This window comes from Bos indicus, chromosome 22 (genome assembly GCF_029378745.1).
Source record: "Bos indicus isolate NIAB-ARS_2022 breed Sahiwal x Tharparkar chromosome 22, NIAB-ARS_B.indTharparkar_mat_pri_1.0, whole genome shotgun sequence".
Classification (NCBI taxonomy): domain Eukaryota; kingdom Metazoa; phylum Chordata; class Mammalia; order Artiodactyla; family Bovidae; genus Bos; species Bos indicus.
The window spans coordinates 60,246,905-60,262,996 of NC_091781.1; the positions used below are offsets into that span (position 1 = coordinate 60,246,905).

The 16,092-nt window shown below is 64.9% G+C and overlaps 1 protein-coding gene across 3 annotated transcripts in view; it reads right to left on the reverse strand.

Moving 5' to 3' along the window:
• Positions 1-3,255: 3,255 nt before the first annotated feature.
• CHCHD6 (coiled-coil-helix-coiled-coil-helix domain containing 6) overlaps positions 3,256-16,092 on the reverse strand; it is a 99,757-nt gene continuing 86,920 nt past the window's right edge. For all 3 annotated transcript variants that reach the window (XM_019958100.2, XM_070777042.1, XM_070777041.1), the window contains exons 6-8: positions 12,778-12,848; positions 4,126-4,261; positions 3,256-3,424 (exon numbers count right to left, since the gene is read on the reverse strand). In XM_019958100.2, the coding sequence (XP_019813659.2) occupies positions 3,419-3,424; positions 4,126-4,261; positions 12,778-12,848 (213 nt within the window). In that variant the 3' untranslated portion in view covers positions 3,256-3,418. The remainder of the gene's footprint in view (positions 3,425-4,125; positions 4,262-12,777; positions 12,849-16,092) is intronic.

The window sequence follows — 16,092 nt, forward strand, 5'->3', positions numbered from 1 at the left end:
TTTTATTGGTCTCCCGCGTAAACCAAGCTACTCAGCCTCTTTTCTCCACTGAATTTTCCTACTGAGCTATCCTCATTCTATTACTCTTTACATCTTTAATTAATATCTAATTGAAGCTATTGTATCCTGATCCTCGCCGACGCCGTCCCCGCTTCGAACTCGCTGGATCAGCCGGGGCTGGACCCCGGCAAGGATGTGCAGCACCTCTGCCCCCAGCCGCCTCTGTGGGCCCCCATCTCCCACTAACAGGTTTCGGAGACGGTCCAACGGGCACTCGGGCCCCCTCGTCACCCTCCTGGAACCCAGCGAGCAAACCGGCCCCGGGAGCCGCTCTGTGGTGCGACCCGACAGGACTGTGGCTGAGAGGGCGGATCCCGCTGGACGCCTGCAGGCCTTGAACCCCCAGAAGCCCAGGCGACGGCCTGCTGAGGCCCTGGGCGGCGTGCTGTCTGTCCATAGCCCCACGCTGGACCCAGAGGGGGACGAACTCTCCAGAAGGCGGGCGCTGCGGGCTCTTTGTGGGGCCCGAGTGGGATCAGAGTGGCCAGGCCCGGTCCCCGTGTCTGAGCCCCTTGATCCAGCTGCACTGACAGCTTCCCCCTGGACTCCCTGTCACACGACCCAGCGGATCCTTCCCACCTGTCCGCTGGAACGGGGGTCCCTCGTGCTGCGGGGTCCAGTCTACCCCAACCCCGGCACTCCAGGCAGCCTGGGGTGTTGCCCTCCCTCTGAAGGCTTCCTTCTGGGCACCCGTGTTTTGAGGCTGAACACCATGTCATCGGTCTACCTGTCCCACAGCTAAACCCCAGCAAACGTGTCTTCATGATCAGTTGATGTTTATTTACCGGCAATGACCAACCATTAAATTTAATGAGGCAGGTTGTCAGGCACGGAGCGGAAGTGTCTTCCTGGAGCGGGACCCAGACTTGGCGGGCTGGCTGCTGCTCTGGGTGTGGGCAGCCCCTACTCCCGGCCCCCGGCCCCCCAAACCCTCTGGTCCCCCATAAACACTAGGCAGGCTTCACACCCTCGCTGCCTGCTGGGCAGGTATGATGTCCTTTGCTCAAGGAGGTCGACTCTGCAGAAGGGTGCCCACTGGGCCCGCCAGACAGTGGGAAGTGAAGGCAGGAGCCCCCAAACACGGGCACGGGTCGGCAATGCCATGAGCCTCTGGAGGCGGGGACAGTGGTGCTAGAGAGGCATCGCAGTCAGGAGCAGAAAACAGTCACATAAACCGCCAACCAAACAGCATGACCCTGAGTGCACGGAAGCGCAGGGCAACGAGCCGGATGCACCCCACCCGTTCCCAGGGCCGTCATGTGTGTACGGGCGACCCTGTCCCTCTCCACAACTGAGCTTCTGAATGGACTCCTGAGCTCCAGGCTCAGTCTCTGGGGGCCTCATGGCCGCGGAGCTGGTGGGCAGAGCCTGTGTGCTGCCTTGTCACCCACGCCGTGATCAGCGCGGGGGGACTCGGCTCCCCGGGGAGGCCCCTCCCGAGCACCGTGACCTCAACGGAGGCCCCAGGTCGGCGCTCCAGACCACAGGCCTGGGGCACAGACGGGGGTGCCCTGGGACTCCCAGGCAGACAAGAACGTGTGGGGCGCCCATCAGGAACTGACCCTGGGGCCAGCATTGCCCACAAGGGACGGTGCGGGGGGCAGAGGCAGCTGGGCACACAGCCTCTGTGCCCACTCCAGCGGGCGGTCACCGGGCACGTGGCCTCTGTGGCCACTCCAGCAGGTGGTTGCTGGGCGTGTGGCCTCCGTGCCCACTCCAGCGGGCGGTCGCTGGGCACGCGGCCCACTCTAGTGGGTGGTCACTGGGCGTGCGGCCTCTGTGCCCACTCCACCAAGCTGCTCTGAAGCAAAGCTACTTACCAGAGGGAGCAGACTCAGGCCACAGGCCGCAGGCTGGAGGGGCCTGAGCGGCAGGTTCCCTGTCCTTGCTGAGCACTGAATGTGGCACCTGTCGCAGCCCTGAGATGCAGCTGCGAAGGCGGGAGCAGCTGCCTCCCCTGGGCTCAGCCTCCTGTGGTCACTGCCCACCCTTTCCCCTGCCCGCCCCCAGCCGGGGTGGTGGGAGCATCCCACTGCTGCGCACATGGGGCTCATCAGGACACCCCCAGGCTTTCACTCCTCCAGGTCCTTGGGGACCACCTCCGTGGATTTGGTCTCTGTCTCATTGGTCGGGACTTTCTGGCTCCTGGCTAGACCTTGGACATCCCAGCTGGCATGTCACGCTGACCCCAGTGACTGGGTGGGATGGGAACCCACCCCCGTGGACAGTCACCCAGCGGGACCTGGGCCCAGCATGCCTGCCCTGAGCCCTCAGCCATGCCGCACTCTCAGGCCCTGCTTCCTGCCACAGATGGCCATGTGCAGGGCCTGGAGACGCAAGCCCAGACACAGGTTCAAAGGCACACACGTGTGCACACACCCCCACACACACCAGTGACACTCGGGGGCACAGCCCACAGCCACCCTGGGGATGGGGGGACTCTGACCAGGGAAGCCTGGCTCGGAACCCAGGGAGCCCAGGGAGGTGCTGGGGCAAAAGGGAGCCGGGGCAGAAGCATGCGGAGGCATGGCCGGCTGAGACACGCAACGGTGCACGTAGGCCACTGCACAGCTGTGGCAAGCCTGCTCCTGGGTGGGAGACTTGGAGGCTGGATGTGGCCCTGGGCACCAGAGGCTTCTGCCGGGGCCTCAGGAGGGCCGTGGGGGCTCCAGCTGAAGGGTCCATGAGCTGGCGACCTGTGACCTCCAGCTGACCACACAGGGCCGGCCCCTCCGGGCGCCTGCCGCCCACCTGGCTGCTGCCGTCTCTGCCTGAGTGTCCCCTGCTGAGCTGGGGAGCCGCCCGGGTTCCTGGGGGCTGTCTCCTCAGCCCACGTGCAGCTGGGCGACCAGCCCAGCCTGGACGCTGCCCCGCCCCAGTCCCGCACCCAGGCGTCACCCCCGTCTCACAGTCCCTCAGTCTTCAGTCCCCAGAACCAGCTCACCCGGCCGGAAGTCAGCCTGTTCCCCCCTCCCCATTCACATCCAGTCCTGCCAGCTCCAGCCCTGGGCTCTGACCCGCCACCGCACTCTTGAGGGCCCCCCACTCCCTCCTTGGGCCCATTCGAGCCCCTCTCCTGTGAGGCCAGGGCGACGCTGCTCAGCGGGACAGACCCTGACAGTCTCTGCAGGAGGGGCTGGGGGCTGGGGTGCGGGGGCCGTGTGCACACGAGGAGGCAGCCCTTGGACCACCAGGCACAGGACGTCTGCTTTATTTGTCTGCGAGCGGGGCACACACACGCCTTCTCCAGCGCAGGGGCGGGGGTGCCGGCAGGGAGGCCACAGTGGTCTGGACCGTGGCCCCACAGCAGGTCCGGGCTTCAGGCTCCATGTCACGGCGGGCCCGGCACGAGGCTGCGTCAACCCTGCAAGGAGAGTCCGGTCGCTGGGTGTGCTTGCCCCGGCTCTGCTCTACCAGCTCTGAGCGGGGTCCTCCCCAGTGGCCTCCAGGCCTGGAAGGAGCCCCCTCGGCTCTGCACCCGCGGCTTCCTGCCCTGGCCCTGGGCCCAGACTCGGTCCAGAGAACGGCTCCCCTCAGCCCACGAGGGCTCCCTCTGTTCTCTCTGTGGCTCCGATTCTCCCAGTGAAACCTCCTGGAGGGCCTCCACCCTAAGGTGCGGGCTGGCGGGACCTGCTCAGCAACGCGGGCAGCAGGCCTGTGGCTGGCCCAGGCCCGGGGGGACCCACAGGCACCTGCCCCTCCCTGGTGCCCTAGGCAGGCCGGAGCTCTCGAGGGCCTGGGGGTCGGCCAGGAGGGTCAAGGCAGGGTCTCGGGGTCAGCCCGGGACCACCACAACCCCCTTCCACCCCCAGGCCAGGGCCATCGGGCCGCACCCTGCCCTCTGCCGCCTCGCCACTCTGCCTCCCACGGGGTACAGCCCACAGACCACAGCCACAGCCCTACCCCGCATCGGGCCTCCTCCCCAGCCGCCCAGACGTCAGAACAAGGACACCCCGGAGGCCAGGGCCCGGCTTGACCCAGCCTCGCTGACTTGGTGCCCACCGGCCCGCCCATGCCCCGCCCGTGCCCCGCCCGAGCCCGGGGTAGGGGGGAGGCCCCGCGTGCCTTGTGTGCAGAGCTGACGCAGTGCTGGTAGGCCCTCACCAGGTCAGCGCAGAGCAGCACCTCCTGCAGGCGGTCGCGGTAGCAGCGGAGGATCTGGGCCTGCAGCCCGGAGCACACGGGCTCCACCCTGCGCGGCCTGCGGACACAGGAAGGGCTGCGGTCACCCCATGGGGCTCCCCGGTGGGCTCCCCACCCACCCGCCCTGCTGTGGGCCCGCTTCTCCCCCAGAGATGTCTGAGTTCACAGCTAACACACGCAGGACGCAGGACATGGGAAGACCATGGCATGCCTAGGGCAGAGCAGAGACGCCCAGACCCCTTCCCAGGGAATCTCCGCAGGGGCCTGGGGGGGACACCGTCCCTGCTGTGCTCGTCAAGGGAGGCCTGGGCCACACACTATACTCCACACACACTCATCTGAAGAATGGCGGATTTCTCTTTTTCAAAGCGTGAAGCAAATACAGAAAGTGAAGCAGAGCTCACTCTCAAATCAGCTCCTTTCTGACGCCTCCCCCACGGCCCCTCCCACCCTCCCCTCCCTGGGCCTGACATGCTCTCCCGCACACACCCTGTCACACTTGTGTGCGCAGGTACACGCTCACATGTGCACAAACATGTGTATAGACACACATGTACACACTTACATGTGCTCACACGTACACAGACACACACGTGCACACATTCACATGTGCTCTCACACCCCAGGACACATGTGCTGAGGACCCTGCCCCCGCAGCTCCAGGCGGGGTGCCATCTCTCACCCCGCACCCCACACACCAGCAGCTGAGACCAGGAGGCTCCAGGACACACGTTCAGAGAGTGTCCAGGGCTCCAGGCGGGTCCACGCGGGAGCCCTGGGGCCCAGGCCGAGGCACCGGGGCAGGACCCTGCTCCCATCTCCCGGGACCTGCAGGAGGACAATGGCCCTACCCCAGGTCCAGTCCTGAAAGTCCAGCCCCATCAGGTACCAGGACGGAATGCTGCTTGTGGCACAGCTCAGACTGCTCCTGTCCGTGGGTAATGGCAGGACGGGGGTCGGTGGCCCTCGCCCCAGTCTCTGACCGCCCGGCGCCCAGTGCTGCACGACGCCCTCCTCTCCAAGCCCCAGGCCCACTGATGTGGACGAGGCTAACGGAGGGCCTTTCAAATACCTCCAGACAGGCGTCCCCTCTCCGCCGTCCTCCCTGCAACACCTTCCTGTGTGTTTCCCTCTGCCCTCCTCCACCCCGCTGGCCCTGGGCAGGGAGCCCTGTGCCTGGACAGTGCTCCAGCCTGGCATCCCCTGCTGTCCTTCACACCAGCCTCAACACACGGCAGAGGGCGGGGCCAGGGGCTGGGCAAGGCTGGAACCTCAGGACGTGGCCTCAGCTGGAAACGAGGTCTTGGTGGATACGGTGGGTGAGGGGGGGGTCGGCCCCTGATCCAGCATGATGAGTGTCTCCCTAGACGAGGAGGGACACAGACCACCAAGAGAAGCCATGTGGCACCAGCGTAAAGGCTGCAGACATGCCCACGAGCCGAGGATGCCAGGCCTCCCAGCAGCACAGAAGCCGGACACGCTGGACACAGGCCTGAGACCCTTGAGCTTCCGGGGGAGCTGCCCATCGGCCGCAGACGCCCAGGAAACACGGTCGGCCATTTAGGGAAGCGGTGTAGCGCCGGGTGGGTGGAAGCCAGCAGGAGGCAGACAGCTGGCCGGTCCTTTCTAACAGAGAGGGACCTGCATCCTCCGCGACAGAGGGCTCCTCGGCAAGCGGCTCGGCTGGGAAGGCCGCCTCCAGGCTGCCCCAGCTGCACCTGAGGTCCAGGTCATTCTGAGAACCAGCCTGCCAGGTCCAAACCCGCACAGTGGCCCGTTCTGCAGGTGGGGATGCTGGTATCAGAGGGCTTAGGCGACCCGCCCGAGGCCATACTGCACGAAACACGCAAGCGTAACGGTCTGCTTGTCTGGCTCTACGGCCCCAGGCTCCACGCTGCATCCACTGACCACTCCCATTCGGGAAAACTCCCCGAAGATTCTGGGGAAGACACCACAAAGGGCACAAAAAAGCAGCAGAAGACACATGGGACTCCGGTTCCCCGTGGAGCCGGACATTCCTAACCGGGAGGGCTGATGCCCAGCCGCGTGCGGGCGCCCATGCCAGCAGGGGGCTGGCCCCCCCAAACCTGCAAACCCCGCTGCCCACAGGCCCGAGCCCGGCCCCCTCACGTGTCCCTCAAAGGCTCTCCTTGTGCCAACGAGAGCGCATCACTGCCCTTCTCCCGTCACCACTGCTGACATAACTGCCCCCCGGGGGGCTGCAGTGGAACCCGGCCAACAGACGTCCTTCCGACACCTCCTTCCTGAGCCACACAGGCGGAGCAGGACCGGGGGAGCCACACAGGCGGAGCAGGACCGGGGGGCTCCCTGGGGCCAGACATCCATCTTTTTCAGGACCAGGCAGGCCTGGCTGCTCCCTGAGGACGCTCTGCCCCTGCTATGGCCACTCCTGTGCACTCAGCCATCAGCCAGCAGCCACGGGGGCCTCCACCTCAACCCAACCCTGGGAGAGCTCGCCCCCGAGGAGATGGGGCGCAGACGGACCCCCAGGGCCACTTAGCCATTGACAGGGCTCCTCTCTGGGCTGTACACACACACACACACACACACACACACACACGTGCACAGACACATACATGCACAGAGCCAGTAGGCCACTCCTGACCCTGACCCTTTGTGAAAGAGCTGCAAGGGAGGCACGTGTCCGCCCCCACCCCCACCCAGGAGTGCAATTCAGCAGACGCGTGGAAGGGATGTGGGCCCAGGGGACAGCACGTCTTAGGGGTCAGGAGTGTCCGAGCAGACCCACGCCAGGACCCGTGGGACAGGAGAGCCATCCCCTGTGGTCCCTGAGGCCCAGGGGTGGGAGGCACCAGGGAAGCTGTAGCGATGCCTAGGACCCCCCAGACCTGGATGCTGGACCCCCTCTTCCCTTGCTCTCTCGAGGCCACCCATCTCCTGCTGACCGGAGTCACCCCAGTCTGGCTCCCCCGATCCTGAGACACTCCTGGGGCCTTTCCTAGCCCGCTGGTGGGGCGCCCAGGCCAGGATCTCCTGCAGAACTGAATTCAGGCTGCCCCCGCCCCCTGCTCCAGTCCCGCTGAGCCCCAGCGTCCCCAGCATCCAGGGCTGACCGGCCACCTGACATGCTTCCCTGGGAGCTGCCACCCCATGAGGGATGCAGCCTCCACCCTGCTGCGCTGCGCCCCCGCTCTCCTGAAGCCTTTACACGGGCACAGCCGTGCCCGCCCGGTCCTCGCCCTCTGCCCAGAGACGGGCCAGCAGCCCCTGCCTGCACGCTGAGGCCCAGCACCCTCAGGGCCAGCTTTCCGGGTGGCGTCCAGGGCACTGCACCTGAGAGAGGAGGCTCACCGGGGGCCAGGCAGGCGTGGCACTGGGTGGGAGCCACACTCAGTGTCTCCCGAGGGCTGAGGCCCATCCCTGGGGTCCATCTGCAGCTGCAAGGACACAGTGGTGGCGGCGCTGCCCTTGGCATGTCCGTGGTGGCCACTGTGAGACAGGCATGACGCCCACAGGAGGGGCTGGCAGGGCCCTTGACCAGAGGCTCTGGGGGTCAGCCACCAGCAGCAGTGGCCAAAACCTGAGGCTGGCTGCCCAGGCGTGCAGACCCTGGGACGAGGGCCACAGCGGCCGTTTCAGCCTCAGCAGGTCCGAATGAAGACCCTTGGCCCTGCAAAGGGGTTTGACTGGAGTCACTCGCAAGCAGAGGACAGCCCTACGCAGTCAAGCCCAGTAGAGCCCCATCGGGGGCCGGCCGGCAGGGCCATACAGGGCTCGGGGACAGGAGACAGGTGCTCGTGGCAGGAGGGCCCCGTGGGGACACGGGGGCTGCTGGGGGCCTGCGGTCCTCCACCTCGGAAGCAGCGCCCCAACCTTTGAGTCTCCCCGGGCTGGACCCGTCCCCACTGGGGTCACACCCTGCATGCCCAGCAAAGGGAATGAACACGGCCGAGGCCTGTCTCCTATATCCTCTCTGCCGGTTCCCGACCTGTCAGCCCGCCGCCAGGACCCGTCCCCACTGGGGTCACACTGGGTTTGGGTGCACACACCACATCTGGGCCCACCAGCGCCACAGCGGCAGCTGTCCCAAGCCCACATATCCCCGTGCTCTCCCCCTGACCACGCACGCACTGCACGAGCCCGTGCTGGGGGCGCAGGGGGCCTGGGGACAGCTGGGTCCCAGCCCCTCACCTGGCCCGACCAGCAGTCACCACGGCAGGGAGGAGGCCAGGCCCCGGGATGCAGGGGGCACTGGAGGAAGCGAGGCAGACCCCGCTTGCTCCAGTTCCTGCATCCCCGGGCGCCTGTCCCCTCCCCCGGGTCCTCTGTCCTCACCCAGTCAGCCCCACCAGCCCCCTGCATCATCAGCTCAGACCCCTGCATTCTGGTCATGGAGGTGCCAGAACAGGAAGGGCCGCGGCAGCCTGGGGGATGTGTCCGGGGTCTGCAGCGTGGCTGCAGACCGGAAGGGCTCTATGGTCACGGAGCGTGGCCTTGGGCAGCTCGGCAGATTGGAGGCCCTGGGGGCAGTGAGTCACCGGGTTAGAGGAAGACGGTGCTTCTGTCTCGAGGCAGTGGTGAGGATGCAGACTCGGGCATGACCACCCGGTACCTGGGTTAATGCACGAGTGCTTATTCCTGTGACCTTTCTGTTGGCTTGAAATCACTTCAAAATAAGACAAAATAAAACTGAACATGCATGGCCATTTGAGATGACTGAATATATTCAAAAGGATGCGTGTATCCCTGGAAGAGCCCACCGGGGCCCCTTTTCCGGCTGGGACGGGGGCAGGGGGCGGTGTGACAAAGTGATTCTGCATCATCTGAAAACAGCGCTGTAACGAGCTCTCAGGGGCAAGGACTTGCTCTGCTGCATAGCTTATGTCTTAAATAACTGAGTGGCAAGGCGTGTTTACACGTATTTGGAATGCACACGCTGGCCCCAAGTGTCCAGAAGGAGACCCAAGGTCAACGGTGCGTGGCTGGGTGGGGTTTTCCATCACTGCCGAGGGCACAAAGCTTCCCCGTTTGGTGAAGAACCGAAGTGGGTCTGCACCTCACACCCCACACCCGAGAAACCACAGGGCGGGGCGCCTGAAGCATGCATGGGTGGCAATAAATCATGGCAGGTGTGTGTGTGCACACGTGTGCGCCTGCACACGCATGTTCTCTGACCAACAAGTCCCTCTAGAAGGACTGAAAGATAAGTGCATGAAGTCAGTTCAAGCTGTCTGTCATAGTTGTCATTATATCAGTAGAAGAAAAAAAAATTGGGACGCTTCTCAGTCTCCTTCAGTAAGTAATAGATTACATAAATTTTGATGCTAGGACTTCCCTGCTGGTCCAAAGGTTAGACTCCACCTGCCCACGCAGGGGACACAGGCTCTGCCCCTGGTCTGGGAAGACCCACACGTCCAGGGCCATACACTACACCCGTGGGCACAACTACAGAGCCCGTGTGCTAGAGCCCCGCTGGGCTGGGGACGCCCACACGGCGAGCGGCCCGCACACCCAGGAGGAGCGGCCTGCCCTCCGCGCTGGAGGAGGCACGTGCGGGGCGACCAGGACGGCCACGAGTACCAACAACAGTTCTGCGAGGTTTGAAGGAGAATTCTGCCCTTGCAGGACAGCAATGTGGTATTTAAAGTGAGCGCACAAGCCCACGTTCACGGACATGGAGACAGGGCCACGGGGACCAGGTGAGGGAGTGACGTGTGTTTCCAGGAGCCCACTGATGCCCGGCGGCGTGGCTGTCCACAGAGTGGGCAGAGACTGAGGACAGGGTCCAGGAAGGATCTGCCTGCCCCTGCCTGCTGCCCACAGGAACGCTGGCCCCGCCGGGCACAGTACATGGGGGACTGCAAGTGACCCAGTGTGTCCAGGCCAAATGCACACACGCACACGCACACACACACTGCACGGGAGGGCCCAGGCCTTCGATGTGAAACCTATGTGAACTCCTTGGCTGAGCACTTCCTGCCACGTCAGCCAAAGCAAAAGCCAGAGCCTGCTGTCCCCACCGACCCAGGCCATCCAGCCCTCACCGAGTGCACTTCACCTCCCGACCAGCTCTGTTCACCGTGTGAGAGATCTGCTATGCTGCAAATCACCCTTCCTGATTTTCCTTAATTCCTCAAGACACATTCTGCTGCCTTTGACGAAATAAACGCAGCTTCACTGCTCATTTTACTGTATGGAAAGTGTCATAAATTTCATATCCAGGATGAGCAGCAAGCTTTGTATTACAAAAGTCCTAGTTTTCCTTTTACAACTTCAACCAGACTTTTGGCCTTTGCTTAAAGAGGCAATTGTACTAAGCTGCTCACGGTCCTGAGCGGATGCACAGAATGCACAGCGATAAACCATGAGAGCAGAGTCTCCTGTCACCAGGCTTCCCCACTGCGCGCTCCAGCCAGGCGCCGGACATGGCTGCAGTGTCTCACCACGAGGCGCTGTCCTCCCCCGGGACTCCAGCCTGGCCCCGAGGACCAGGCACCTGGGGATCCTGGACCCCAGGACTGGTCACCGTTCAGACCCGCGCCCCCGGGACTGGTCACCGGTTTAGACCTGGGCCCCCCGGGACTGGTCACTGTTCAGACCTGGGCCCCAGGGATTAGTCACTGTAAGGCTGCTGGGGCAGATGGGGCCTGCGAAGCAGCACTTAGACCTGGTTCAAGATCACCTAGTGGCCAGCATGGCACAGGCTGGTGGGCCTTAATGCAGACCCCAGAGAGTGGGAGGGGCACAGAGGATGCAGCATCACAGGCCCGGGGGCCCCTCGGCTTCGTGCCAACACGTACATCCTGCCAGCAGAAACCAAGACCCAGGGGAAACCCGGCTGCTGCTCTGGCCAGTGTCCTGCGTCGCCGAGACACGGCAGGGCTGTGCAGGCGCCAGGGACCCAGGCCACGCGCAAGACGCACACTCTTTCCAAAACGACTCCCAGACCCGAGTGGCTGTGTCCTTAAAACAAGGAACTAAATGTCATAAAACTGGTTTTGCTATCTAGAACTGAAGTGACCCCATTTTTTACTTTTAGAAAGTCCGTATTTCTAACCAATATGGAGAAGTTCACCCCTGTCTGAGGCACAGCCAGTTTCCCTGACCAAGGAGACAGCATCAGAGGAGGGGGCTGGCCTGGTCCCACGGACCAGTAGACCGCAGCAGGGCTAACAGTGACACCCGACGGGCACGGGCCAGGCCCCAGGGCCAAGCACCCTGAGGGACCACCGGGAGCCGATTCCGGGACAGGGCTATGTACCCAACAGGCGGGGAGGGAAACAGTGCACCTTCCGTGAGCCTCGGGACCCTGACCGCTGTCCCCAGGAGGCGCCTGCAGTCCCCACATACAAGGGCGTGGCAGCCATGGCAGCCCTGGGGGCGGGGTTCGGAGGGACCGTGTCCGAGACACGGCAGCAGCCTCCGGGAGGAGCTGGAGGTCAGCCTGCGGAGCGTGACCCCAGTGGTCAGTAGGCTCCGGCTGGCGGGGCTGCAGCAGCCATCGAGTGGCTGCCCATGGGGTCCTGTGGTCTCGGGGTGCCCCAGGCAGTGGCCCCAAAACCCACCTCATTTGCAAATGCATTGGGGGGTGGGGGTAACAGCAAGATTGATGTTTGGGGACACTCTGAGGGGTTGTGAGCAATCACGGCCAAGGGTGTACTCTCCCCTTCCCAGAGGCTGGACGGCAGAGAAGCCTCAGAACCCGGGACCTCAACTCCCTGGGGTTTGACCGCACCAGGGACCCAGGCCCCAGTCCTGGGCAATAACACCTACAGCTTCTGGAGAGCACGCAGGAAGCCCCAGGGCGGCGGTGGCCAGCCTGTGCCCTGCATGTCATTTCTCAGGAGGTGGACCCTCGGGACAGAGGGCTCCTGGGTTCTGGTGCTGCCGCCTTCCGCTGGGGCCTGCGGACTGCTGCCCAGACCTCTCACAGCCGTGCGCACTGAGCCATAATCACCATGCTTCCTGGGGCCCTGGCTCTGGCCTGAGGCATGCGGGCCTGGAGACGACACGGCCCCTGGGAGGTCAGCAGAGACGTGCCCTTGTCGCCGTGCGAGGCCCACTCTCCTGCCCCATGGGGCCCTGCGGACCCTTCCAGGTCTGCACCCCAAGTAACATCTGCATTTGCCTCAGACTGTGCCCCATTTCCTGACGCTCCACCCCCAGGCCCCCAGTGTGGGAGGACAGACGGACACGACGCTGTAGCTCAGCCCTGTGCCGCCCAAGCTCCCCCGACCAGTGTCCTGCAGAAGCGTGTGGCTCAGGGCCAGGTCACCCTGGAACCCCCAGGACCACGGGGCCGGCAGCACCCCTTCTTGACTCCCTGGGGATCTGAGCCCACAGGACACGCAGGACGTGGGCCTGGAGTGGCTCTGCCCTGACCCCTGGCATGAGACGGACGTGGGGGCCTTGGAGCAGGAAGGGACACATGGCCGTCAGTGTCCCTCCGGAAGCCCAGGATGTGGCACAGGGGTGGGTTTCCACGCGGCCGCAGTGCCCTCCAGAAGCCCGCGATGCGGCACAGGGGCGGGTCTCCCCGAGGGGCAGTTTTGAGCTGCAGCTGAGCTTGCAGGGAGGAGGAGGGGCCCTTACTTGATGGCGCCCTCAATCTTCGTGGCTGCCTCGTGGAACTGCTGTGACGACAGCCTGTACGCCTCGAGGTTCTGCGGAGAGAACACAGAGCCACGGGTCACCACAGAGGACTCCTGCAGCCCCATCCCGCCCGCCGCCCTGCTCAGCCCGCAGACTCCCCTGGCAGCACAGCAGGCGGCCCAGCACACACAGACCCTGTGAGCAGGGCCCTCCCCAACCTGTAGGAGAGCTTTATGGACACGTGGTCACACACGCGACTGGTGAGCTCATAGCACAGGCCGCTCTGGCTACACAGGCACCTGGAGACTGCGAGGCCGCAGCCCAGGATGTTCACTGTCCCTTGGGCGTCTGCTGAGCGCCGTCTGGTCCAAGCCCGTCTTACAGGCCTCTGCCGCCCAGAGATCTGAAGTGACTTGCCCCAAGCCACACCGCAGGCGCAAGTGCCGGACCGCAGCCCAGGACACCCGCCGCACTGCAGGGCCCGCGGGCCCTGGGTACATGCTGCCTTCCGTCCAAGGTCACCCCGCTGTGCGGGCCAGCGGGCAGGGGCTGTGGGGGGGCCGCGGGGGGTGGAGCTGGGGGGCGGGGGCCACAGCAGGTGGAGCCCATGGCGCCCCCAGCCAGTCCCCCTACTTCTCTGTGCCAGGTGAGCAGCCTCAGGCCACTGGACCAGCAGCCCACATGCGGCTCTTCCAGGGGATACCCACACACGCCTGCCCCAGCACCAGCTCCAGTGAGGCCCCAAGAAGGCCCGACGTCTCCCAGGATGTCCTGAGAAGGACGCCACGGGAGGAGCCTGACCTGGGGCTGCCTTCAGACACCAGCAGGTGCCCAGTGGCCTGCCCAGGCTTGGCCCGCCCCTTCCCACCGCAGTGCGGGAGGCCTGGTCACGTGGGGCCCCCACGGCCATCAGCCTCCCAGCCCGGCACTGCGACTCCACCTCCACGGGAGACACGGGAAGCCTAGGCCTTTTGGACCAGAGGAGGTGACAGGAGGCAGGGTCAGAGCTGGGCAGGGTGGGCGCCAGCCTCACGGACCCCACTGTCCACCTCAGGGGCTGGGGTGAAGGGGGGGCATCAGGACCAGGCCCTCGGCCCTGTCCTGGACCCTCGGCCTGGGGAGCTGCCTCCTGGTGGGCACACGGAAGGGGCTCTGAGGAGCAGCAGGGCCCAGGAAGGGCGGGGATCAGCTCTGGGCCATGCTAGGGGGCCAGATGTTGGGCATAGGCCCCCACCCCAGCGACGGCGTGAGCCCCAGCTCCCCCAGCACATCCCTCACCTCTGACCATGCACAGCCCAGGCCCCCCGATGAGCGGTATGGGCTGAACACCCAGTGCACCAGGCAGGAAAGGAACAGGGCTCCCCTCACCCCACCAGGCTCCCCCGAACCCTGTGGGGACGTGCTGACGCCCGGTCTTCCCCAGGGAGCCGTGCGGCTGGACGGGCCTGGGGGCTCCGACCTCCTCCTCCATGCACGGCCTGGCCAGGGGTACCTGGATCTGTGGGGAGCCTGGGTCCACAGCCAGGCAGGCTGTGGGCTTGGCCTGTGGTGAGTGAGGTCTGTCACAGGAAGAGCGTGCAGGCCGAGAAGCACTGATAACCCCGGAGCCGCTTCCTCCACGGCCGCAGGACTCAGGCCCGCCCTCCGCCTGCCCGTCTGACCTGCCTGAGCAGGACGGCTGCCCCTACCGCTGCCCTGGAGCGAGCAGCAGCCTGCATCCACCCCGCTTCCTGGGGACGCTGCCAGGTGCGCCTTCTGAGCCTGCCGCCACCAAGAGCGAGGCCCTCACAGACTCCACGCAAGGGTTTCGGGAAGGATGGGGAATCCCCCACGCATGCCAGGACCCCGTGTGTGCCGGGGGTCCCGCCACAGCCCGACCACAGGGACTGCAAGGATTCATTTTTCAGTGTGGTGGCACCGTGACCCCCTAGCCCTGCTGCCCGGGAACCCAGTGGCACCCCATCTCCTGCACCTGGCAGTCACCTGTCCCCTAAAGCAGACCCAAGGAATCGGAGCCCCCTCCTCCACCTGTGAACAGCTGGCCTCCTCCGCTCCCACTGCTCAGAGTGAGTCTGAAACCAAAAGACCTCATCTCCATTAATTAAAGCTGCCATTAAACATTAAACAACATGAGTAAGGAGATGTGAGACTTATCTCCATGGGCTTTAAGAGTCACAGTGTTTCTTCAGTTACTTCGCAAGCAGCTTCCATATCTCATCCTGTCTGATTTCTCCAAGGGCCTGGGTTCTCAGCTCAAAAGAGAGGGTGGAGGTGAGAGGGACGGCGGAGGGGGACGCGTCAGGCAGACCCCATCACACCAGGGTGGGCACCCGTGAGGCTGGGAGGGCAGCGTGCCGCTCCTGCATGAGGCACCTGGCAGTTGGAGCCTGAGGGGCCTGCTGCCCCGCTTCTCTGCCCTGCGGACAGTCACAGAGCCCCTGAGCAGTGTCGTGGGCACTGCCACAGAGGCTATGGAGACGCCGAGTTTAAGACACTCGGGGTGCATGGGCCTGCACAGAGGAAACAATGAAACTCTTAAAAACTGAACACCCACTGCACGGCAGCCAAGGGAATTATCTGGGAGGGAGACTGTGTTTCCTGGAGGAAAGCTCCCCATAGGAGGGAGTTCCAGCTGCGTTGCGCCATCCACGCCCAGAGCTGCTGGTGCTGTCGGTGCCCAAGCAGCGGCCCCCAGGAGTGGCTGAGGGGGGAGCAGGGCAGATTCCCCAGGGCAGGGGGACATGGGGCACACGGCCAGGCTGGAGGAGGGGCCCGGACCCTCCCCCAGGAGATAGCATCTCACTGGACACTTCAGGAGAGAGGAGGAGATGGTCTCGGCTCTGCTCTGCGGCCACGAGGAGCAAACCACCGCGTGTGGCCATGGGGCCCAGGGGCTTCAGGGGGACCCCAGGCCAGGACCAGCCAGCCAGCGGGCCCTCCAAGCCCAGAGCGGCGCTTCCCCTGGGGCCCCCTCCCGCCAGGCCCCCTCATGGCCTGGATCCCCTCACGGTCTGTTTCCTTGCCCGCCCGCCCGGCTGCCGGTGGGGCCTGGCCGCAATGTGAACTGCTAATTGGAGTGTGGCGCTGGCTCCAGGTGAGAGCCCCTGTGGGCACCGGCACCTGTGAACCGTCAGGGAGGAGGTGCCCCGCCGCGTGCTGCTGCAGCCCCTCGAGGCCCGGGCTCCCCAGGCCCTGCTGAGTGTCCTCACACATCGAGGGGCTGCTGAGTGTGGCTGGGGGGGCTGCCACTCGCCCTCACAAGGGAGAGAAAACGAGCATCCTGGGTAGCTCCGTGTGGACAGTCCCCCTGTAGAT